Source organism: Amphiura filiformis, chromosome 11 (assembly GCF_039555335.1).
Source record: "Amphiura filiformis chromosome 11, Afil_fr2py, whole genome shotgun sequence".
NCBI lineage: Eukaryota > Metazoa > Echinodermata > Ophiuroidea > Amphilepidida > Amphiuridae > Amphiura > Amphiura filiformis.
The window spans coordinates 17,497,003-17,523,317 of record NC_092638.1 but is presented as its reverse complement, the minus strand read 5'-3'; the positions used below and the strand labels follow the sequence as shown (position 1 = coordinate 17,523,317).

At 38.8% G+C, this 26,315-nt stretch overlaps 1 protein-coding gene across 1 annotated transcript in view; it reads right to left on the bottom strand.

Moving 5' to 3' along the window:
• Positions 1-5,252: 5,252 nt before the first annotated feature.
• The window catches only part of LOC140164465 (piwi-like protein 1), a 76,213-nt gene continuing 55,150 nt past the window's right edge, over positions 5,253-26,315 (bottom strand). Inside the window, exons 11-19 of the mRNA XM_072187747.1 lie at positions 26,013-26,218; positions 24,659-24,734; positions 23,421-23,621; positions 22,573-22,676; positions 21,616-21,686; positions 20,001-20,154; positions 18,927-19,061; positions 13,405-13,552; positions 5,253-11,693 (exon numbers count right to left, since the gene is read on the bottom strand). Of these exons, the coding sequence (XP_072043848.1) occupies positions 11,577-11,693; positions 13,405-13,552; positions 18,927-19,061; positions 20,001-20,154; positions 21,616-21,686; positions 22,573-22,676; positions 23,421-23,621; positions 24,659-24,734; positions 26,013-26,218 (1,212 nt within the window). The 3' untranslated portion in view covers positions 5,253-11,576. The remainder of the gene's footprint in view (positions 11,694-13,404; positions 13,553-18,926; positions 19,062-20,000; positions 20,155-21,615; positions 21,687-22,572; positions 22,677-23,420; positions 23,622-24,658; positions 24,735-26,012; positions 26,219-26,315) is intronic.

The window sequence follows — 26,315 nt, the reverse complement described above, 5'->3', positions numbered from 1 at the left end:
TTGCCTTTTTTTTTCGTTATAACATTATGCGTAATGCTGCAACTTTTATAATATACGAGTCAATTTTAAGTAGACTATACCAAAATGGGCGCACCAAGACAAAAATAGAACAACAATAAACACCTGAACAATAAACACCTGAACAACATATCCAAAAAGGTCAAAAAAGGACACAGGGAAAAAATGTTAATTTGCATATTTCCAAAAGCCACTAATACAGGCCTCAAATTTAAAAATTGTTGGAATATGGATAAAAATCACCAGCAATATTGTATTTCTCTCATTATTAGGATTCAGAAAAAGTATACTTTGACAGTTATAGGTATAATGAAAGGTCAAATGTCAAAGTTTTGGTCTCCATGATTATGTACAGGGGTAAAAAAAAAATCAAAAATCGGTACTGGCTGCGAGATCTTTGCCACCGTAGTCTTCCTCCGCAGTGATCAAATGCAGCAATGACGAATTTCCAGTCGGTGCGGCTCAAGCAAAGTGTCTTTGCCACCATAAACTAGCGGTCACCCGTCTTTCGCGGTCACTGTCTTTTTGCGGTCACTGTCTTTTGCGGTACTGATTTTTTTAAATGTACTGGTCAGGTGTAATGTTCAGGTGCAATTACAGTGTTTGAGTTAATGTTTTTACACCCCATTTTGAAAGTTTATGGTGTAATTTCACCTGCGGTGCAGCACAATTTGAAGTGCAGTCTCAGAATATTATCAAAACAAATATACAATTGTGTAGAACATTTTACTGAGCCTTACCAGATTTGTACCTGCATTGCTTAAAAGTCCTCCATTCTTTTCTTATGCTGTATAGGCTAACTTGGTCTTGAGCTGCCTTGATGTGATTACTAAATCAAAACACACAATCAAAACAAGGCCGAATGCCGGAGACCTCTCCCCACAAGGCCGCAGGTCCGAAGGACCGAGGCCGGAAGCTCCCATCTTCCACGAACCGCCGTAAGTGAGTTTGTTTTTATAGGGCCCCGCAGGGCAAGAAAGCCCAGTGATCTAATAATAGTAAGCTTTCCTACCTGGAGTCGGACTGCAGTCGAAGTGACCATAATGTAGTGTGACTCTATAAACAATATATGGAGTCTGCACTCTGTTACTCTTTGTCTAAAATGACTCCATATTGGGAGTCAAATGACTCCTGTGTAGAGTCAACAAATCATGACTCTTCAAGGGAGTCAGGTGACTCCCAATATGGCGTTATATTTGACATAGAGTCGCAGAGTGGCTGAACTCTGGTCACCCAAATGTTGGAGAAGGCATCCAGCAAATAACGTATAGACATTAATACGATGATGACATTGCATCAGACGGGAATTCTCGTGTCGTATTTTATGTGCAAGTTGAGTTCAAGTTGCCCGGAAATATACGAATCCATAACATTATCATTTGGAGTCAACAAAAGATATTTCAGCAAAATATGGTCACATTCTTACTTTGGGGTGTTAGAAACATAGACCTGAAATTGAATCAACAATGCTATAAACAGGGTGAGTAAAAGTGCAATAGAGAATGGACTCCATTTTTATTTAAGAACCGAGTTGAACCTTTTAGGTTTTAAAATATTTTATGATATATCCATTAGTAAACTTTTGTGAACAAATCAAGGAATTTGCATTTACCGTTTTGTTTTTATGATACATTTTTATAGCAATACCCAATTTTAATGTTTGTCCAAGAGGCAACTAAAATTTGAATGTCAGCCGACTCTGTGTAAGGTAGATTTAAAACAACTGCCATTTTCTTATCCTCATTGAAATAAAATGGAACACCTAAAGTGTTATTGCCCTTGGTCTTGTTTAAGGAGAAGAAACATTATTTGGTGTTATTTTCATTTTACCTTTACTATAAAGATGTTTATTCTCTATCAAAAAAACCCCACAAATTTGTAGGCGGGCTTTTCAAATGTGGAAATGAAATGCGCACAAATTGAATTGAAGTGAATTACAAAATATCCAGTAAGTTAGACATATTGCTGTTTAAAAAACTGGAGTTGGAGTCGCGTGAGGTATGGAGGACTTAAAGCAATGTTAGAAAAAAAATTATAATAACGCAAAAATCAACCTTATTTAAGTTAAAGCCAGTTTCAAAGCTGGTGCCTTTATCGTGCATTGTGTGCTCTCATTCAAAATACATGGTACATCCTGGGCAAATAATGAAATTGGATATCGCAGCAAAGGACTCATAAAAATTAAACGGTAGTTGAGATCAGGGATATGAGATTCACTTCATTTTTTCACAGAAGTGACTTTTGAGTGTGGCATTTATAAAAACTTTCAATAATGGGAAAGTTCAACTCAGTTCTTACATAAATATCGATTCTTTGCTCTATGGCACTTTTTTTACTCACCAGACTGTAGGTGGTTTTAGTTATGGCATGAAGGTTTTTGAACCGTGTTATGATGTACTTAGGCTAAATTTAAAATTTATATAAAAGGTTTGTTTTTTGATGCACAAAACCATTTTTTTCTTTAGTTAAAATGTTACGTCAGTCATTCCTTACACTAAAATGATTACTCCGAGACGTCTTTTATTTATTTAACTAGGTTTTTTTTATCTTGATAAAATGAATCCCCTCGGCCCTCTACACGGCAAAAACAGTAAGTAACCTTAAATCGTTTTAACATATATCAGTGGGGCATGATAAACTGGGTCACCTTGACTAAGACCCTGTTCTACATGTTCTGTGCGGTCTATTCTGTCTGTCATAAATCTGTTATTCTTTGACTCTTTACGAAAGGGTGTTTAGCGGAGTTTCCTTATAAATTCAATCATGCATGCGTATGCTGAGAATAATGTTCCAGTTGAGAACATGGTTTTGTGTCCGCATTTGATCAAAGGCCGTTCAATCGACCATGATTTATATCAATCAGTCAATGTCTTTAAAACTCATAAAAGTAACAAAGAAAAGAATATGAATTTGAAACTATATGCTTAAAAAGGAAATGATGAATGGAATCCAAACATGAAATTAGGAGATATCTACTATTCCATGATCCAACTACATAAATTATCTTTAAAATATTGGAAAAAAAATTATACATTTTTTAAAGGTCTAAAGCTGAAATTTCCTGCTCGTTCTCCCAAAGATCATGTGCAAGAGTGGAGGATATTCTTTGGCAGGCCGGGGCACCGTGTCATCGCCCCGATATCTTCATGGCAGAAATCGCCATGGTAGGTTGAATCCACAGCCACCCATGGCCATTTTGTTCCGACCTTTGCGACGCATAATGAGCCGAGGGACATCCCGACTAAGGCTACTGACAATAACTCGGTAATTGACTTCTCTGTGTGTAAGGCTAATGAAAGTTGATTCCTAGTTTCCTGTTGCCGACCAAACATACAAATAAATAATTATGGTTTTAAATATATCATAAATCTCTTTCTGTTGATTTTTGATTGATTCATTTCTCGTATTCAGAATGCAATTCGATTCTGTCTGATGTGTCTATAGAACTTTAAGGACTTCAGGCTAGTATAATAGTCTGACGTGTTTTTTTTTTTGTTTCATTGCAACAGCACCTTGTATTTTCACTATCTCCATTAGATCCCTGGCTGGGTAGTGTTATTGAGTTGTGCTTATGAACATGAGGATTTGTTGCACTGAGCCCTCCAAATGTTTGCCGCTGCAGAACTCGATTGCTGCTGTATTTGTCACAAAAGGACGAAAAACACAATATTCTGGTCTTAAAGAGGAAGCCTGACAGAGTAGTTCTTCTGGGGTGAACCAAACCTGCGCCTGGTTATCAAATTAATCAGTGACAAGGATATCTCTGAAATTGAGCGGTGCTAAATACAATAACATTAAAACACCAATCAGCACCCGTCAAAGGCGCGATTGCCGAATAGGGCGCAACTCTACTAGTCTTATTACAAGACTTCCCTACCCCAACCCTAAACTCCGTAAACGAGGACTGCACTCAAGTCTAGCAAGTTGCACCCTATTCTGTAATTGTACGCTGTCAAATTCAGAAATAACCTTATCACTGATTAATTTGATAACCAGGCAGGTTTGGTGCGCCCCAGAAGAACTGATCTGGTGGGGCTTCCTCTTTATAACACAAACAATATGACCTGCAATTATCTTACACAAGGTCAATAAAATGAATTGTTTGGTATTCCCCAACAACTTTGGGGAAGGAGCCGGCGAGCGGAAAAACTTCCCTTTTAATTTAAAAGTGTGAACTGTTTTCTTCAAGTCATATTTTGAAATGCAAAAATTCTGCAGGAAAATACCCTAAAAACTCGTCTACAAGCATACAGAGTGCTTCTAATGAAAGCTAAATTAATCCAGGCGCCATTATGGAATTTTAGCAAATAAATTACAGATCCAAGCATATACAAACAATTGTTATTGTACATGCAAGATAAATTTTATTGTATTAGCATATTTACGTCATGTACCGTATTAATTTAGCTTTCATCAAAAACACTATATGCTTGTAGACGAGGTTTTATGGATAAGAACCGCAAAATTAGAGAAGGTAAGGGGCTGGCATTTTCTTTGTGTGTCAATAAAATTGCGACCCCTAAATAGGCTATAGTCGTGTTTAATAAAATGAACACACTATCTGTGGTCATTAAAAATGATGCCGATATTTTTCTTTCCACAATTTATGCCAGCCCCCTAAAGACAAACAAACTTTTCCTAGTTTTTAAAATTTGGAGGAGCTTAGGAGGACAACCAAAGAACTTTTTTGGGCCTAATAATACAAACTCGGCACACTCAAATAAATCTAAATATGCACATGCAACTTGTAATACAATATTTTTTTTTATATTGTTTTATTTTTTTTTTTGTCCTGGGAAGAAAGCCATTTGGCAATAACAATAAGAAGAGTACTAATTCTAACTACAGAAAAAAAAAGGTTCTCATTCAGTGTTTGATGAGATTATCAGTAAAACCATGTGGGCACAAAACAATAACCTTTATGGTGAGGCAAATATTGGCTGATTTGTCTTATGAAACTTCTTCTTTGTTTCAATAATCCCAACTGCTAACTTCCAAGGTAAAGAACTCGCACAACATAGTGCCCTTTTGAAAATGATCTCATTCTGCATTCTGTTTAACTTGAAAACTTGTTCTTGTTTTTCTTAAAACAAAGATGTTGAGCTCTTTTACATGTTATTAAAAGTACATCAAATCTATCAGAACTTTAGTACTAACTTAAACAACACCAAAAGCTACATGGGGATAACTTTTTTGTTGTTAAAAACTTGACAATTAGTTGAGGAAAAATAATGAAAAACTAAAAAAGCAAAAAAAGCATGCTAAAGTGACCCTAAACTGGGACCCAAATAAATTTAAGTGCGTAAACTTGGGCAGTGCAAAACTCAAGATTTCAATTTGGAAATTCTCAATGCTCTGTAAATGGTTGGTGTCATGTTCTGGATGGGAGAAACACTACTGGTATTACGCAAATTGTAGCCTCAAATTGTACATTTCAAATTGCTACCGATACACATACGACATCTAATTCACAATAGTGGGCACAGGGAAACCACTATGTCCTAATATGTACTTGTATACACTTCCCATATTTTTACTGGTATTTTGTAGAAAAAAATTTACATGAGCATGAAAAATACTGTCAAAAGATTTTTTACAGATTATAGAGATAATATAATGATAAAAAGAGTATACAACAGAAGTAACGTTTAACTAAATGGAGTGCAACTGATCACTTCATATATACATGTACATAGAGTACTTAAAAGGTCTTGAGGAATGCTTAATGACAATGGTCTTTCAGTTGAAATCCATACACTCCCTGCAAGACATGACCATAATCCGCAGGTTACCTAAATGGGTGACTCCATTTGAAATCTACACCCCTGTGTATGAGATTAAGGTCATGTTTTCCATAGGGGATGCATGGATTTCAACTGGAATAGCCCAAACGTTGTGAACTGCAGAACGAATGGTTGTGAACTGTGGATATTTCATCACCCAGCTGGGACACTAGAATGAACTCTTCTAGTTGAAATCCATACACCTCAAAGACAGCACATTCTATAGGGGAGCACTATAATAACTAAGCCATTACAAAATTAATTATAATTCTACATAAGTTGATTAATAATACAAACTAAAAAAAAATAAAATAAAATAAGGCCTAAAATTAGTTCACAACTGTTAAGTAGAAAAGACAAATTGGATGAGGCTTTTTTACATGACAAACTAATGACCATATGAGCTTGCAGTTCAAACACAAGATGGGAGCACAAAACCAGCAAACGCAGAAAATGAGAAATGTACAAAAACATCCATGGATTAAAAATCTCACTATGTCAGTGCAGCAATAGCCAACTCATCTACAATCAGTCTACTCTGAAGTACAAAGTACTGAGGTGGACGCACACATTGTGCCGACTTTGAAGGCATGCATACCTGCAGCAGAGACGCAGCACTGCGCACTGTTTACGCGCGCATTGTTACTTTGTACTTCAGAGTGGACAGACTGTACATCGCCGATATTCATTACAAAGCTTTTTGGCTGCACTGCTGGATTGGATGGACTGATACTGCTTCCAGTCATAGATGATTGTCCTCTTGTGGGTTGCCTCTTAAAGGTGGGTAACCTGATTGACAATCTCATCCCCCACTTTACCTCATCAAAATGCTGATTTTGGTATCAGATGAAAGCTCATATTTTTCTCATAAACATTTGGCGTTCCAAATTGGTATATTTCCGAAGAAATCATCAAAAAACTGCCAAATTAGTCTCAAATATGGTATACCACATTTGAGACTAATTAGGCAGTTTTTTGATGATATCTTTGGAAATACACTGAGTTGGAACTTCTAATTTCAATATGTTTATGAGAAAAATAGGGCCTTTCACTTGAAAACAACATATTACATGATCATGATGATTATCATTAATAAAAACACTTTAGACTACCAATATCACGCTGTATAAATGTCGGTAATTCCATTAGGAATTAGTCACATGTTCTTTTTGCATGAGTGCTTGAAAGGGATGATATTTATGTTATACAAAAGTTATAAAGAATTTGATTTTCCAAATATATCAGGTCACCTTCCTTTAAGCAACTTTCTTGAGACGTCCCCCTTGGATGCCAACGGACACCATCTACCAATAAGTATAATGTCTGCCTCTGTGTCATAATGGACAAATTGGGTACTAGTCTCCTCTATAAGTTGACTCAAAGAAGTATTGGAAATACTACTTTTGTTTGTTGCCAGGCTGTTATTTGTTGATGGCGGCTAACTTACTACATAGCTCTCAGAGCTATCGCCCGAAGATGATGACGACGTGTCTGATGACATCATCGGTGACAATTCATTCAATATCTTTCTGTGCCCACCTAAACAAGTCACTGGTTCTACTCGAGGGGCTGCTTTATCCCGATGGAGGTGGTGGTCGGTTGAAAAGCTTTGTAATGAACATCGGTGCTCTTGTGAAATGTTTTAAACAATTTACTGCAGCAGTCACCTGTTGCATACCATGTTAAAACTAACTTCAAACAATACATGAACCAATCATCTAAACAATAATAATAATAATAATAACGCATTACATTAATAGGTTACATCATAATACGATTAACTAATGAAAATAACATACCATAGAAACTTGTCTATCTACATATTAATACAACTCAATCAAGCATTCCTCATTACATGCTTGAAGTCAAGAAAAAAGAAAAGCAAATGAAAAACAAAATTCAACAAAAGCAAAACAGAATTAAGGATTACTAAATCAAAAAAAAAATGGTTACAAATAACAAACTTATCAAAATGATATAAAAAATGTTTTGTTAATTTCAATCAAAACCAGCTGCAGAGTGATTATCTGAATTAAGGAAATTACCCCACCACTACCAAAGTGCAATCATGTCTATGCTCCCTTCTGGTTTATTTACATTAAGTATGTACATTATGATCACATTATTGTGAGGGTGGGCAGAGAGTGAGGAGGACCTTTGTATGGCCAAGCAAAGATCTTTGTCGAGTGCTTTAATGCAAATTTATATACCATCGCTCGTATTTTGTCTGCATATCTGTTTCTATGTCAGCCATGTTGGGTGGGATAGTTAGGTTTCCATTTATGTATGACCGGGAGGGATGGTTTTAACCTAACAATCCTGATTTTAAGTCCACACTTCCCTCTTTGTAGAAGATGTAACCTGTTGCTTATGTCACTGAATGACTTATTACAGTAGCTACATATATCAGGTTTTTCTCCTCTTTTTATCTTTTCATGTCCATCCTTGTCTCCCATTCGACAGAATGACTTAATACAGTAGCTTGGTTTTTCCTCCTCTGTGTATCTTTTCATGTTGATTCCTGTTCCTCATTTGACTGAATGATTTGTTACAGTAGCTACATTACGGTTTTTCTCCTGTATGAATCATTTCATGCTGATTCTTGTTGCCCATTTGACTGAAGGACGTCTTACAGTAGCTACATTTATGAGGTTTTTTCCTGTATGTATCTTTTCATGTTGATTCTTGTTGCCCATTTGACTGAAAGACTTGTTACAGTAGCTACATTAAGGTTTTTCTCCTGTATGAATCATTTCATGTTGATTCTTGTTGCCCATTTGACTGAAGGATGTCTTACAGTAGCTACATTTATGAGGTTTTTTCCTTTATGAATCATTTCATGTTGATTCTTGTTGCCCATTTGACTGAAGGACTTGTTACAGTAGCTACATTTATGAGGTTTTTTCCTGTATGTATCATTTCATGTTGATTCTTGTTGCCCATTTGACTGAAAGACTTGTTACAGTAGCTACATTAAGGTTTTTCTCCTGTATGAATCATTTCATGTTGATTCTTGTTGCCCATTTGACTGAAGGACGTCTTACAATAGCTACATTTATGAGGTTTTTTCCTGTATGAATCATTTCATGTTGATTCTTGTTGCCCATTTGACTGAAGGGCGTCTTACAGTAGCTACATTTATGAGGTTTTTCCTGTATGAATCATTTCATGTTGATTCTTGTTGCCCATTTGACTGAAGGGCGTCTTACAGTAGCTACATTTATGAGGTTTTTTCCTGTATGTATCATTTCATGTTGATTCTTGTTGCCCATTTGACTGAAGGACGTCTTACAATAGCTACATTTATGAGGTTTTTTCCTTTATGAATCATTTCATGTTGATTCTTGTTGCCCATTTGACTGAAGGACGTCTTACAGTAGCTACATTTATGAGGTTTTTTCCTGTATGAATCATTTCATGTTGATTCTTGTTGCCCATTTGACTGAAGGATGTCTTACAGTGGCTACATTTATGAGGTTTTTTCCTGTATGTATCATTTCATGTTGATTCTTGTTGCCCATTTGACTGAAGGACTTGTTACAATAGCTACATTTGAGTTTTTCTCCTGTATGTATCATTTCATGTTGATTCTAGTGGTCCATTTGACTTGTTGCAGTAGCTACATTTATGAGGTTTTTCTCCTCTGTGTATCTTCCCATGTCTATCCTTGTCTCCCATTCGATTACAGTAGCTACATTTAGAAGGTTTTTCTCCTCTATGTATCTTTTCAGGTTGATTCTTGTGGTCCATTCGACTGAAGGACTCAAAATACAGTAGCTACAATCTGCTACATTTATCACGGTTTTTCTCCGCTATGTATCTCTTCGTGTTGATTCTTGTGGTCCATTCGACTGAAGAACTTGTTACAGTAGCTACATTTATATGGTTTTTCTCCTTTATGTAACTTTTCATGTCAATTTCAAATGGAATCAGCACATCAATCATCTCAAACATCTTCTACAGGGATAGTGTGGATTTTAAATGGAATAGCCCATCTATTATTTTCAAAATTTGGCACAAAATAAAAATTAAACTACGCTAATTATGTAAACATGCTGCATGAAAGAAAATGACTTGCTTGCTGTTAATAAGCAAGCAAAAATGTTGTATGCTTTAAACACATAAGGCTTAAAAAAGCTGCATGTGTATGTCTCAAAGCTGCCGTGTTTTTTGTTTTTCTTAGCGCATCCATGTCAGCTGAAACAGCAAATTTTGTTTAATTTTTGCCGTAAAATCATGAAATTCTGAGACATATTTTGAAGAAAATTGACTTAACTTAATACTTTTTGTAGCCTAAGCATCTAATTACAAGAATAGTACTTTTCAAATTACTCAACAAAACATATCTTTGGTCCATAAAAAAGACACTCTCTTACACTTTTTTTTTTTACTTTTACAAAGTTCTAATTCCTGTGTTTACTATTTCACAGTATCTACAATGTTAACATGGATTCAGGCTATTCCAGTTGAAATCCATACACCCCCTGTGGAAGACGTGACTTTAATCTTCCATGCATGTATTTCAAATTAAGATACCTTAATAGGATACTTTCATTTGACATCCACACACCCTGTGTGCAAGATTAAGCCCATGTCTTCCATAGGTAATGTATGAATTTTAACTGGCATACCCCATTAACAACACATTTTAACTCGGTATCATCAGGGATGTTCATTTTGTGACGTAACGAAACTAAAAAAAATATTGCATACAAAGACTACTTTTTCTGCATGATAATCAATTAGCCCAGTTTCGGTGTTATGTTATTAATATTGCATTCCTGTTGCAACTTTATTAAAACTTAAAAAATTCTGATCAACAAACTGTGCTTGAGGAAGAAGATTAGAACATCCCTGACTTCCTAAAACGTATCACCGCTAAGATCACTGAGTGCAGTCTTTTGCGATCGCATTCACACCTGATGGAGTACGTCTAAATCTGACAGATTAAATAAAAGCATTTTGGAATACACAAACTCATCAAATTTCAGATGATCAAAAATATTTATATCTTTTCAAGGCACAGATAACAAATTTAACTTGTCGTTTAATCTTTGTAACTATCAACTCTCTTTTATGCAAGTAATACTTATAGTAATCCTTTTAAAACCTGATAACATTCAGTTTAAACTTTCGTTGTTTCTTTGGTTAAATAAATCGCCTACAATTCAGGTACGGCACAGAGAGGGCAGAAAACAAACACTTACTTTACTACATATTTTCTTGTTATAAAAAAAATGTAACAAATGTATATCCAATACGTAACAATCGCTTTACAGAAATGCTCAAAACTCCATCAATCCAATTCTGTTTTGTTTTTTTACATTTGTTCGTTTATCCTCCTGTTCAGACTTTTTCTTAACTTTGACTACATACAGCTCGTGTGCATTTCTCCTTTTAGGTTATTTTTTAACTTCTTAATTTTGAATCTTTCTTGTTCAAATTTAAAAAACCAAGTTTATACAACACTTGTTGCTGTTGATTCACATCATTTTATAAATCACCCCTTACCATCTTTTGGTGGTTTAGTTTCATCTTATCATCAATTTTAAAGAATATTTTTTTTCTTTTTCTTTTCTAACTTTGAACATTCGTTGCCTTAACCTTCTTACATCACCTTCAGCTTTAGTATCATACTTCTTATCCTACTCTATTATAATACATAAAATGGTCTACATCTGTAGACCAATAGGCACTCAATCTTATTTACAGTTTTCTCTCTTCTGCTCTCTGTCTCTGCCTACAGGTATCATGTACCTCTGTACCCTGCAGCTCTTACAAGAAGAAGAGTCTATCAGACAAGTCACGGCTTGGCTGCTTGTGTAGCGACTGTCCAACGAGGAACGCCAACTTGTGGGCGTACAAGCATGGAGCTGGCACACGGATGGTTCCCTGCAAATAGACAAAAATATATACATTGGCGTTACTAAAAATTGTGAGGGTCCAACACTATTAAGAAAGTGAGATCACAGAGATAACTCAATATGAATCAGCCCTCGAATTAACCCACGGCACCCATGGCATTTTGCCGTGGGTGCCCATCCCCACTGCCGTAATGCCCTCAAAATATGTCCTTTACCCAAGGCAGTCACTTGCCGTTCCCTCTAATGAAGTTGCCATCGGTGCCCCGGCCCTGCCCCTTCATTATAAAATCATCGATCTATGTTTGTGTGTGTTTTCTTCACTTTTGAGAAATTGCCTTGGTGAAAATCCAAGGCAATTATCAACTTGCCCTAAAAAAAAGTTGCCGTGCCCCTTCAGATCCTTAATTCGAGGGCTGATATGAATGCCTTAGTAATTCAACAGGAACAACAAAACAAAAGATAATTTTGAATGCTATTATATTTTTTTCTTCACTACAAGATTCCTACACAGGTATACCGTCGGTATTGTGTAGTACCAGTGCAGTACCACTGCTGGTGGGTTCTGTGGAGCCTACCAGTCAGGTACCTTAGCGACAGTGCACCGGTACTGGCAGCCACAATAGGAATCTTGCAGTGTACCTTTATGGAAATGCTAAATGAGGTATTGTGTAAAATTAGGTAGAAACAGAGTATTGATTCCGCCATGTTTGTGTCTCGCTCTTGAAGAGCAAATAAAGTACCGCCAGATAATTTCGCTATCGCTCGGTAAACTTCTATTCCAATCACTTTGTTTATGTTCTGGTGTAGTGCTAAGAATATGTGGTAAGAGCACAAACCTTTGAAACATTCGAGCTCAAAGACAAAAATTATCGTTCAATTTTGGGCACTTGCTGAAAAATGCCGAAGTACACTATTTGCCCTCCATGAAGGACAAACCAAAATAATTACCGGTACTCGTTGGGACTGGGTATAATGATACTGCTTTATATACTTTTAATTAATGTTATAATGCTCCAGAAAATTACAACACTATTATTTCAAAGCAAACTGGATAACAGCTGAATTGGTTTTTAATGCTACTACTATTACAAAGCCCCATGGACCATCTTACAAGTCCCATTACGATTATTTTGTAATTATTATCATGAAATGTGAGTGAATGAATATGCCAATACTCCTGTTCACTAAAATACAACAACCTCTTATGCAAAGCTGATGGAATCCGTGTAGGGGCACTGGCTGACATTAAAGGCATTCCGATGAGGTGTTGGAAGTACATTATCTTGCTCCCAAATGTACAATCCAATATATTTAATTTATTAAGCCCTTTTTCCAGAGGCTACAAAGCACCCATGTTCATAGTGAACATCAGAATCACTTAGTCTATAATCATAACCCTGGATGCAGGTCAAACACTCTGTTTTAAGATTGGTGATATCCAAATAGCAGCAGGGCAGATTGAAACAGACAGGGATTAGTTTTCACCCTATTCTTTTTGTAACTGACTGCAAGCTACAGGTGTACGCAAGATTGATAGCTAAATGGCCCCTCCAAAATGTAGTACTCTCATGGTTTCATTTACCAGAAGCCTACAGCTGCAGATATTACCAATACCCTATTTTTTCTGACTGACTGCACTGAGCTCCATGTACACATGTAGTTCTCTGTACGCAAGATTACACTAATGTTGATAAGCCTGTACACCGTCCATATCTGACTTTCAAAACTGTGCAACTTACCCGCCCGTTGTAGTACAAATGACAAAGCTGGTACGTGAGACGTTGGATGTGATCAAGCTTCAGTCCTGAGGTATCCCAGATGACGTTGTAGTGAGTGGGAGTCACTGTACCCTGGCGCACAGACTGAGACACCAAGAAGAAATCGTACCTGTGATGGAGCAAACAAATAAGAGACATGTCAAAATTAATTTAGAAAGGTAATGAATCTGTACCAATGAAATCATGCATTTCACCTGGCGAGATAATTGCCCCAATGTATGCATGAATAGTGTGAATTATTATGATAAATTTGACTAATTTATAATGTAATTCTTGATCATTTGGTGGAGCGGTTACGCAAACTATTTTGTGCAGAAAAGCACTGATTGTCCCTTTAATTGAGCTATTCAAGTTGAAATCCATACACCCACTATGGAAGACATGACATTAATCTCCCACAGAAGGGGTGTAGATTTCAAATGGAATCACCCCATTCAGGTAACCCTATTTGAAATATACACCCCCTCGTCCCCCTGTGTGGTAGCGTTGGGCGATATCGCGATGACGATATGTAGAAGAAGTGACAGGCGATATACTTATACTTGGTCTCCCACCCAGCTTCTGTCCACAACCAACTTAATTTTCAATGCTCATGAAGGCAGCAGTCTATTATGCCTCCCACCCAGCTTCTGTCCATGACCAACTTAATTTTCAATGTTCATGAGGGCAGCAGTCTATTATGTCTCCCACCCAGCTTCTGTCCATGACCAACTTAATTTTCAATGTTCATGAAGGCAGCAGTCTATTATGTCTCCCACCCAGCTTCTGTCCATGACCAACTTAATTTTCAATGTTCATGAAGGCAGCAGTCTATTATGTCTCCCACCCAGCTTCTGTCCATGACCAACTTAATTTTCAATGTTCATGAGGGCAGCAGTCTATTATGTCTCCCACCCAGCTTCTGTCCATGACCAACTTAATTTTCAATGTTCATGAGGGCAGCAGTCTATTATGTCTCCCACCCAGCTTCAGTCCATGACCAACTTAATTTTCAATGGTCATGAAGGCAGCAGTCTATTATGTCTCCCACCCAGCTTCTGTCCATGACCAACTTAATTTTCAATGGTCATGAAGGCAGCAGTCTATTATGTCTCCCACCCAGCTTCTGTCCATGACCAACTTAATTTTCAATGTTCATGAAGGCAGCAGTCTATTATGTCTCCCACCCAGCTTCAGTCCATGACCAACTTAATTTTCAATGTTCATGAGGGCAGCAGTCTATTATGTCTCCCACCCAGCTTCTGTCCATGACCAACTTAATTTTCAATGCTCATGAGGGCAGCAGTCTATTATGCCTCCCACCCAGCTTCTGTCCATGACCAACTTAATTTTCAATGTTCATGAAGGCAGCAGTCTATTATGCCTCCCACCCAGCTTCTGTCCATGACCAACTTAATTTTCAATGTTCATGAAGGCAGCAGTCTATTATGTCTCCCACCCAGCTTCTGTCCATGACCAACTTAATTTTCAATGTTCATGAGGGCAGCAGTCTATTATGTCTCCCACCCAGCTTCTGTCCACGACCAACTTAATTTTCAATGTTCATGAGGGCAGCAGTCTATTATGTCTCCCACCCAGCTTCTGTCCATGACCAACTTAATTTTCAATGTTCAGGCCTGAAGGCAGCAGTCTATTATGCCTCCCACCCAGCTTCTGTCCATGACCAACTTAATTTTCAATGCTCATGAAGGCAGCAGTCTATTATGTCTCCCACCCAGCTTCTGTCCATGACCAACTTAATTTTCAATGTTCATGAGGGCAGCAGTCTATTATGCCTCCCACCCAGCTTCTGTCCACGACCAACTTAATTTTCAATGTTCATGAGGGCAGCAGTCTATTATGCCTCCCACCCAGCTTCTGTCCATGACCAACTTAATTTTCAATGCTCATGAAGGCAGCAGTCTATTATGTCTCCCACCCAGCTTCAGTCCATGACCAACTTAATTTTCAATGTTCATGAGGGCAGCAGTCTATTATGTCTCCCACCCAGCTTCTGTCCATGACCAACTTAATTTTCAATGTTCATGAAGGCAGCAGTCTATTATGCCTCCCACCCAGCTTCTGTCCATGACCAACTTAATTTTCAATGTTCATGAGGGCAGCAGTCTATTATGCCTCCCACCCAGCTTCTGTCCACGACCAACTTAATTTTCAATGTTCATGAGGGCAGCAGTCTATTATGTCTCCCACCCAGCTTCTGTCCACGACCAACTTAATTTTCAATGTTCATGAGGGCAGCAGTCTATTATGTCTCCCACCCAGCTTCTGTCCATGACCAACTTAATTTTCAATGTTCATGAAGGCAGCAGTCTATTATGCCTCCCACCCAGCTTCTGTCCATGACCAACTTAATTTTCAATGCTCATGAAGGCAGCAGTCTATTATGTCTCCCACCCAGCTTCTGTCCATGACCAACTTAATTTTCAATGTTCATGAGGGCAGCAGTCTATTATGCCTCCCACCCAGCTTCTGTCCACGACCAACTTACTTTTCAATGCTCATGAGGGCAGCAGTCTATTATGTCTCCCACCCAGCTTCTGTCCATGACCAACTTAATTTTCAATGCTCATGAAGGCAGCAGTCTATTATGTCTCCCACCCAGCTTCTGTCCATGACCAACTTAATTTTCAATGCTCATGAAGGCAGCAGTCTATTATGTCTCCCACCCAGCTTCTGTCCATGACCAACTTAATTTTCAATGTTCATGAGGGCAGCAGTCTATTATGTCTCCCACCCAGCTTCTGTCCATGACCAACTCAATTTTCAATGTTCATGAAGGCAGCAGTCTATTATGCCTCCCACCCAGCTTCTGTCCATGACCAACTTAATTTTCAATGTTCATGAGGGCAGCAGTCTATTATGTCTCCCACCCAGCTTCTGTCCATGACCAACTTAATTTTCAATGTTCATGAAGGCAGCAGTCTATTATGCCTCCCACCCAGCTTCTGTCCATGACCAACTTAATTTTCAATGTTCATGAGGGCAGCAGTCTATTATGTCTCCCACCCAGCTTCTGTCCATGACCAACTTAATTTTCAATGGTCATGAAGGCAGCAGTCTATTATGTCTCCCACCCAGCTTCTGTCCATGACCAACTTAATTTTCAATGTTCATGAAGGCAGCAGTCTATTATGTCTCCCACCCAGCTTCTGTCCATGACCAACTTAATTTTCAATGTTCATGAGGGCAGCAGTCTATTATGTCTCCCACCCAGCTTCTGTCCATGACCAACTTAATTTTCAATGGTCATGAAGGCAGCAGTCTATTATGTCTCCCACCCAGCTTCTGTCCATGACCAACTTAATTTTCAATGTTCATGAAGGCAGCAGTCTATTATGTCTCCCACCCAGCTTCTGTCCATGACCAACTTAATGTTCAATGTTCATGAAGGCAGCAGTCTATTATGTCTCCCACCCAGCTTCTGTCCATGACCAACTTAATTTTCAATGTTCATGAGGGCAGCAGTCTATTATGTCTCCCACCCAGCTTCTGTCCATGACCAACTTAATTTTCAATGTTCATGAAGGCAGCAGTCTATTATGTCTCCCACCCAGCTTCTGTCCATGACCAACTTAATTTTCAATGTTCATGAAGGCAGCAGTCTATTATGTCTCCCACCCAGCTTCTGTCCACAACCAACTTAATTTTCAATGCTCATGAAGGTAGCAGTCTATTATGTCTCCCACCCAGCTTCTGTCCATGACCAACAATTTTCAATGGTCATGAAGGCAGCAGTCTATTATGTCTCCCACCCAGCTTCTGTCCATGACCAACTTAATTTTCAATGTTCATGAGGGCAGCAGTCTATTATGTCTCCCACCCAGCTTCTGTCCATGACCAACTTAATTTTCAATGTTCATGAAGGCAGCAGTCTATTATGTCTCCCACCCAGCTTCTGTCCATGACCAACTTAATTTTCAATGTTCATGAAGGCAGCAGTCTATTATGTCTCCCACCCAGCTTCTGTCCACAACCAACTTAATTTTCAATGCTCATGAAGGTAGCAGTCTATTATGTCTCCCACCCAGCTTCTGTCCATGACCAACTTAATTTTCAATGGTCATGAAGGCAGCAGTCTATTATGTCTCCCACCCAGCTTCTGTCCATGACCAACTTAATTTTCAATGGTCATGAAGGCAGCAGTCTATTATGTCTCCCACCCAGCTTCTGTCCATGACCAACTTAATTTTCAATGCTCATGAAGGTAGCAGTCTATTATGCCTCCCACCCAGCTTCTGTCCATGACCAACTTAATTTTCAATGTTCATGAAGGCAGCAGTCTATTATGTCTCCCACCCAGCTTCTGTCCATGACCAACTTAATTTTCAATGTTCATGAGGGCAGCAGTCTATTATGTCTCCCACCCAGCTTCTGTCCATGACCAACTTAATTTTCAATGCTCATGAAGGTAGCAGTCTATTATGTCTCCCACCCAGCTTCTGTCCATGACCAACTTAATTTTCAATGGTCATGAAGGCAGCAGTCTATTATGTCTCCCACCCAGCTTCTGTCCATGACCAACTTAATTTTCAATGTTCATGAAGGCAGCAGTCTATTATGTCTCCCACCCAGCTTCTGTCCATGACCAACTTAATTTTCAATGTTCATGAGGGCAGCAGTCTATTATGTCTCCCACCCAGCTTCTGTCCATGACCAACTTAATTTTCAATGTTCATGAAGGTAGCAGTCTATTATGTCTCCCACCCAGCTTCTGTCCATGACCAACTTAATTTTCAATGCTCATGAAGGCAGCAGTCTATTATGTCTCCCACCCAGCTTCTGTCCATGACCAACTTAATTTTCAATGTTCATGAGGGCAGCAGTCTATTATGTCTCCCACCCAGCTTCTGTCCATGACCAACTTAATTTTCAATGTTCATGAAGGTAGCAGTCTATTATGTCTCCCACCCAGCTTCTGTCCATGACCAACTTAATTTTCAATGTTCATGAAGGTAGCAGTCTATTATGCCTCCCACCCAGCTTCTGTCCATGACCAACTTAATTTTCAATGTTCATGAGGGCAGCAGTCTATTATGCCTCCCACCCAGCTTCTGTCCACAACCACCTGTTCATGCACAATATAAATGGCGGCGTTTGTGGTGAAATCTAGGAAGTACTGTAGATTGCACTTACAAATATGGCAAGTGTACTGGTTTTAATAACATTTCAGATATCAAGAAGCTGTTTTGAACAATGGCAATGGATTGAATAAGTATGTTTTGTACATCTGTTTAATTGTATTCTTGTTGCTTCACTGCTTGCGGGGCCATTTTGCACCCGTATAACAGTGAACTTCTGATCATGCATGTATGGATAAAAATATCGTCAGATGGCGATATCGCGATATGTTTTTGGCCGCGATATGCGAAAGACTGACGATGCCCAAGCCTACTGTGCGGAATAATTAATGTCTTCCATGGGGTGTATGGATTTCAACTGGAATAGCCCACTGAGCAAACATGTTGCCATGGCATTTTACTCACAGATCTGGCTTGGTGACATCCTTGTCAATGATGGTGCCTGGAGGTGGGTTGGCGTGAGTGTTGGCATTGGGGTTAGGTGCATAGAAGAACCGGTTGTTGATGCGCTTCTTGACCACGACCACGGCAACCTTGGGGCTGTGTGAAATAGAAGAAAAAGTTAGAATTATTGTTGAATCATCTATGTTTATTTCCCTACTGAACCCACACATGTTTGAGAGCTTGACAATACATGTACATCCGAACCTCTTTAACACTGGATCTCTCTGTTATCCGGATGTGTAAATTTCACAGAAAAACATGTTTTCAATGCGTAAATTTCTTTGTGACATGGGGGAGCGAGTTTGGTGTAAAGCGAATATCCACTTGTATGTTTTTAATGCTTTGACACCTAAATTCCATGCTCTGAAGCATTCAGAATGACATCTATGTCATTAAATGTCACTCCCACTCGAATACCATCTTTTGTTGTTCCAATTTTGGAACTTTGTCATGCAATGGAGTCTACACATAATTCACTCATCTGGTTTTTCACTTATCCGGTCAATGCTTGGTCCCATCATAGCTGGCTAAAAGAGGTTGGACTGTATATAACAATTTCATCGATTGGGTTTGAAACTTCCTCGCAAAGTCAGTGCTATTCGCTGTAGACGTGATGTCATAATCGGATTAACTACCATAGCAATAGAGGAATACAATTTTTGAATAGATCGCCCTGCACTACAGGCAGATCGCACTCTAACAGGGGCGAGTGATCAGCATAGTATGCATATTCTATAGATTAGAATTACGATACAGGTCTTTATCCCTGTTCTTTGACATCTATGGTTGATGGTTCAATGCATAGGTACAGAGTGAACATTGCAGTGCAGGACGATATAGTCGAAATTGTATTCCTATATTGCTACGGTAGTTAATCCGATTAACTGTGTCACTTCTCTGGCGATAACACCCGTATCTAAACACGTTTCACCTCCAGAGACTCAAACACACACACACAATAATTATTTCTATAACTAACTTATCAACAGACTCAAGTGTGTATTTGTACAAATTAAATCAACACGGTAAACTCACTTGTAGTCGGGTCCGATGGCCTTCAACATCTCCAACATCTGTGGCAGCTCATGCTCCACTACGGCTGGTAGCTGTCCATCACCGACACCATCACGGTACACAATGACCTTGTCTGGCAGAGCACCGTTGATCTCATAGAACTTCTTCAATGCAGCTGTTGGATGGAGGAAATTAAGAATCAAACAATCAGTGAAATTACTTATGTTGAATTAATGCTTGACACTTTACCTGCTTTACACTACGAAAAAGTTCAATTTCGACTTTCATTTTCGCCAAAGTTAGACACCCACCGACTTGATGGAATAACCTTTCTCACTTCAAATCTGGGAGCGATTACGAATAGGGTGCAACTCTACTAGTTTTATTTCAACACTGCCCTACCCCAACCCTAAACTCTGTAAACAAGGACTGGACTCGGGTCTAGCAAGTTGCACCCTATTTGATAATTGTACCCAAACCTGTTTCCTACTTTTCTTGTTCCTACAAATTTGTTGATGATGTTGTAAAGTTTTGAATTACTTCTTTTCCTCTGTTGTGTTGACTCAATTTTGGGTCAATTTCAGTTTTCTTATATCGAGGGTACAGAACCAGAAAGCCGTAACTCGCTATGACCATCTCTCACAAAATGAGCATAAAGTTGACTCCTTGCTTTGGTCTTCAAAATCAGTATATCCTCCACAATGTCTTTTGTTGTCTATTGAATTTTGTCATTATTAATGGACTGTATCTTCTATAGTACCCTGGCGACTTTAAGCTCATTTTGTGGGAGCAGGTGATTGTGAGTTGAGGCTTTCTGGCTCTCAACCCTCGATATTTTGATCATTCCTATCTATGCTTGATGAGTAATGTCACATTGCATCTGGATTATCTGGGTTATTCAACTTTGTCCACTCTTTAATCTTGGGCCATAAGAAATTCAAACATCTCTAATCTGTTGTGAAACCACACAATGTGGCAATGCCCTACATTTGTGTTAGAGTTCTACAGCTATTGTCTTTTACAATATGTAATGTGTTTTTATAAAGGAAACCGTCATAATGTCATGGTTTGTGATTACGGACTGTGTCGCAAAGCTGTTGCAACTGTCTGCAATCGGCGAATCCCAAAGGACACACTTACATAGGGACAGTTTACAGTGATCTGATAATCATCAGTATGTTGATATCACATACACACTACCAGATTCCTATTGATGTCAACCTAGAGGTCCACTGCTGCCCCGGTACATTGGAATCGCACATACAGTACATAGACTGTTTTTGGATTGGTACTGCACTGTAAAGTAGCCACAAAGTAGGCAGCAGTATATACCACTTGACATGTGACGTCATTGCCTGGCAGTATGCGCACAAATTTAATATGGCAACTTCCACTGTTTTTGCCCTGCAGTGTGCGTATGCATCATAGTGCTCAGGGCACATGCATTTTAAATCGCCCACCACATTTCATATAGTAAGTTCAGGAAAGCCATTGAACAGTGTTGCAGTTCGTTCAAGCATATCAATACACCAGTCCTTAGCAATGATGTCAAGTGGTCTATACCTCTGGGGACATCAGCAATATAGGAATCTGGTAGTGAACAACATGTAAAGTGAAAATTAATTGACATCCTTACCAAGTAAGATTGGCCTGAGTCCATCGATCAATTCCTGTCCTGTGTGTTGGAATGTGCAGTCAGAGTAATATCTGTAGATAGAGGAAAAGAAATGTCTCTGTTAATCTTTTAAGGGTAGACGAGGTATTGTTGGTCGAAGCAACCTAAAAATCGATTTTTCATTATCTAGATCAATATATTATTGAAAAATAACACTTGATGTTTTGCAAAAGTTCATTCTACAAATCATATACTTTGAAAACGTGCTTGATTTATTGTTGTTAATGAGTTATGTACGTTTTACAAAAGTGTTGTTGTTTCAGCCCTCTTTACAACGTAACTCAAGAACCGCAGCACCTATAAAAGTATATCTGTGATATTTTAATTCTTCTACACGCTCGCTATGAATTGAGCAATACAGTATTTGCCAAAGCTCACTACCATTCGTAAGATGCTGTGAACTACCAAATCACAACAGTTTAAAATAATGAATAACCTTAATAAACACACCATTTTACTACACTCCGATTTTACTGAAATCTCTAGTCTTGGACCAACTTTTATAATAATTAACAAATGCCTTGCGAACTCTTGATTTTACTAGGACTTTATTAGCGGGGTAACAAAAAAATAACAGACTATTGCTTATCATGAGCTGACTACAGTATACAACTGTATTTTCAGTTACCAGTGATATATGTGTACATCCATATCAAAAGGATGCACTTGTTGGCTGCTACATGGGTCTATTTATACATAATGGCTAGGACTAAATACCAGACTCATCTCAAGTGGAAGTCACTTCAAATCTTCCCCAAGTCACATGGTTTAGGAATACAGACATTCCTAAACCATGTGACTTGGGGATGATTTGAAGTGACCTCCACTTGAGAGGAGCTATTGTATAATAAAAAGCGATAAGTGTATATTTTGACATGGATATAGACAGATAAAATATCATTATTTTTAAACACTTACCGAGTGAAGTCCTTGTTCATGCTGCAGACTACACCGCACACAGAGCGTCCCTTGGTGGAGCTGTCATGGTAGTTGTCAATACCAATGATCATGGTGCTCTTCAACTGTAGAGTAAGAATGACACAAGTTGTGTGTATAGCTAAGTGTTGTCAAGGAAAGCGTACACAAGAGAAAAAGGCAGTTTAACCCCCTGAGCACTACTTGCCGATCTAACATTGCCTCTGATTGGTCAATTACCTGATATTTTAACTTTAATCACCAATCAGAATGAGCTTTGCAAATAATTCACCCCAATTTTTTGCGTTCTCATGGCGTTAACCCATCCAACATGTGACAATTAACACTTACTTGCCTTGCTTTGCATGTAGTCCCCATTTGGAGTATTTCATACTTAAAGGTGACCTGATATGTTTGGAAAATCTAATTCTTTAAACCTTACTTAAGTTATCATACAAGCAAGTAGTTTCCGTGTTTTCATTAGATAAGCACTCTAATTTACTGACATGATATTTCTTGTATCGTACACCGCAAGTACATCCCAACACACAGTATCAGGTCAGTAGAAAATAGCGCATGCATAGGCAATTTGTATGATGATGGCTGTTTGACAACAGTGGCGTTTCAGAGTCAGGCAACCAAACCAGCGCCTGCTTTGAAACACAGGTTTGCCACTTTCACTGGAAACCGGTGAGAAACCCCTAGGACAGCTGAGTACACCCGAGCTAGCAAGGGTTCTAGAGAAGTCCTACTTCGCAGCTTGGACCATTATATGGAAGAGAATACAAGTATGCCAGTCTTGACAACTTCAGACATAGCCTGAATAGATATATTAAGCATGCCTTACTAACCGGAATCTCCAGAGCCCAGAGTTCTCCTCCCAGTTTGCAGTTGATCTGCATGGCGATCTTGGTGGCCACACTCATTAAGGTCGGCTTCTTGGACAGGGTGCGTCCGAGGATGACCTGAGATGGTACAGGGTGCTCCAGGCAACAGCACTTCTTGATCGCGTCATATCTGTCCTTCCTGTTTGTTGGCAGAATGCACACCACCTGGGAGGAGTAATATTTGAGAAAAGTTAGTCACAAAGTTATCAGGGGGATATGGTTGTTTGGGCTGTATCAATGAAGGTATTCACTCAGACCAAAACACTGCTTTCAGCACTTTTAGGGTGTGCACTGTGCAATTATGAACAGTACGATGATATCCAGGTTTTATTTTCAATATCACGATGCTATATATCTTTTGATGCTATGATGTATAGCAATTTCCGAACTCCTGAAATTATCACCCAGTAATGTATTACGCGAGTCCCATATGCAATGCCCGACACCAGAAGTGATAAATTCAACATGACGACTTGCAATTTTGCATGCATACTACTATGTAAGATGTGTGCTCACAAAGTTAAGTAAAATGTTTTACTTATTGGACTGTGTATTCAAGTAAATTTGATCAAATCTTGAAATAATATTTGCGTCAATCATACTTTCATGTATACTCTGGTCACTCTATCTAAACAAGAATAGGCCAAAACCACAAATTGCTTATTAATTGATAGCCCCTCCTGACCAGATTCACAGCTAGGTATAACCCCTGGCACATGCAAAATCAGACGTCACTTACCCCCTATCCATGTTCTGCACAGCTATATCTGGTCAATATTATGAGTATACATACAACATGACTGGTCAGTGGTCACTGGGCTTGTATGTCAAGATGGCTGTTAATTGGTCATTGCTTCAAGGGGGGATTTGTGGCAAGCCATATCACAGCAGTATTCACAACTCCATGTAATAAGGCAGAATCGTTATTTCCGTTTAGAAATAGTGACAAGAATATACTACCAAAGCAATTTTGTTGCCATAGTCTGAAAACTGAGCGATTGTTGAAGGTCAACTTTTTCCTGCTCAAGTTATTTTGAAGCTTAAGGAAGCTTGAAATCCCTTGAAAGAAGTCGTATCTAACTGAAAATGTACACCTTATAAACCACTTTATACAAGAACAGATATGAATGAACTTCAAAGACCCTAAATAAGTACAAGTGTCACTTTTCAATACCTGAAATGTTTAATGCTTATTGACTTACCATCTGTGTCGTGGGCTGGACTCCTCCCCTGATTGTCTGCAAGTAGGTCTCGGCACGGTCATCACCCAAGCAACATCTGAATCAAATCAAAAGTATAACATGCATTAGGATGACAGTATTTATTATGTCAGTATAGAGGCCCTGCATGCTTTTATCGATTGGCTTCAAACAAAGGATTTGAACTGGGGACCCGGCCCTAATGCAGTCCATTTAATATACTGTTGGGATCCACCTGTGGTGCAAGTCATGTATTTTTATGTGGAGTTAACTAGTGTGTATGTTCTATTGAACAGAGTTGAAAATTCGCCCATGGTTGCGGCTAACTATGTCACATGCAGGTCCTCTATTGCTGCAACCTGACCCGAAAAGAACAAAGCTTTCTCTCTCCTTCTGATAATTTGACACAATTTATATCAAAATGATTGGTAGCCATAAATTTCCAGTTATCATGGACAAGAATATATCACATGAATAGTTTATGTTACTAGCTGTCACCTGTGTTTTGCGGTCATAATCTTTAGCCGTCACAGCCTTTCTGCAGTTGGTAAATTGTACTCACCAAGCCCCAATATAGAAGCTATCAGCGTTTTTCAAGCGCGACTCATGACAACAGTGCTTGTACTATACATGATTCGTACCCATGAGCTCCTCATTCACTTGCTTCATATGATTGACCTCTATAGATTAACTGACTGCTAGTATATTGCTCTATACCTAATTCACCTGTAGTTCATGCCCTGAAACTTTGAACAGAGTTCAGTTTACTAGTACCCACAAGATAGCCACTGTGACGTCACAATGTGGCCTCTATACCTTTTCTATTAAGTGCTGGCAAATTGCACCTTATTTTTGAAATTGAGACGCAGTGTTGTTTTAAGAGTAGTACAAGGTGCAATACAAGGCTTATTCTTTAAAAAGTTGCATGGCTTAATTGGGCTACTCCAGTGTAAATCCATACAATCCCTATGGAAGACATGATCCAACACAGGGGGTGTCGATTTTCAATGGGATCACCCATTCTGGTAACCCATTTAAAATTCACACTCCCTGTGTGGAAGATTATTATGTCTTCCATAAGGGGTGCATGGATTTCAACTGGAATAGCCCATTCAGGGTCTTGATGTTTCACTTCCTGTTTTCGATTGACTTGCACTGTTGCACACAAACACTGGCTGAATATGACAACTGTGATAAGCACAGCCACATTCACCTCCATTCCATCCCCGAACTCACTTTGGGGATTTGGTCAGAGGAGTCCTCTGTCTTGCCTTCCCCCGTCAGCTGAATGGGAGGCACTCAGCCTGTAGTGTAGAGTTTTGTAGGGTTCAGGGTTCAAGGTAATAATTGCACTTACGTTGCCGGGTCTTTGACTTTCATTCCCATGGCGGGAGCAACCTTCATCATGGTCTGCACAAAGTCCTGAGCTTTTGGTGTGTCACGTTGGGTGTAGAGCACAGCCCATTCATTAAGGTCCACTGATGTGAGCAGCTGGTAGCCACGCATCTCACGCGACCACTCTGCATCTGCTGGTTTGTATGTGTACTGTACATACTGTTTGCCCTGTGGGTATGTCAAGATATTAAACAGAATGGCTTAAAACAAGTGGCATTTGAAAAAATTGCAAGCAATTCTATAAGGCCAAATAAAAAAATTAACA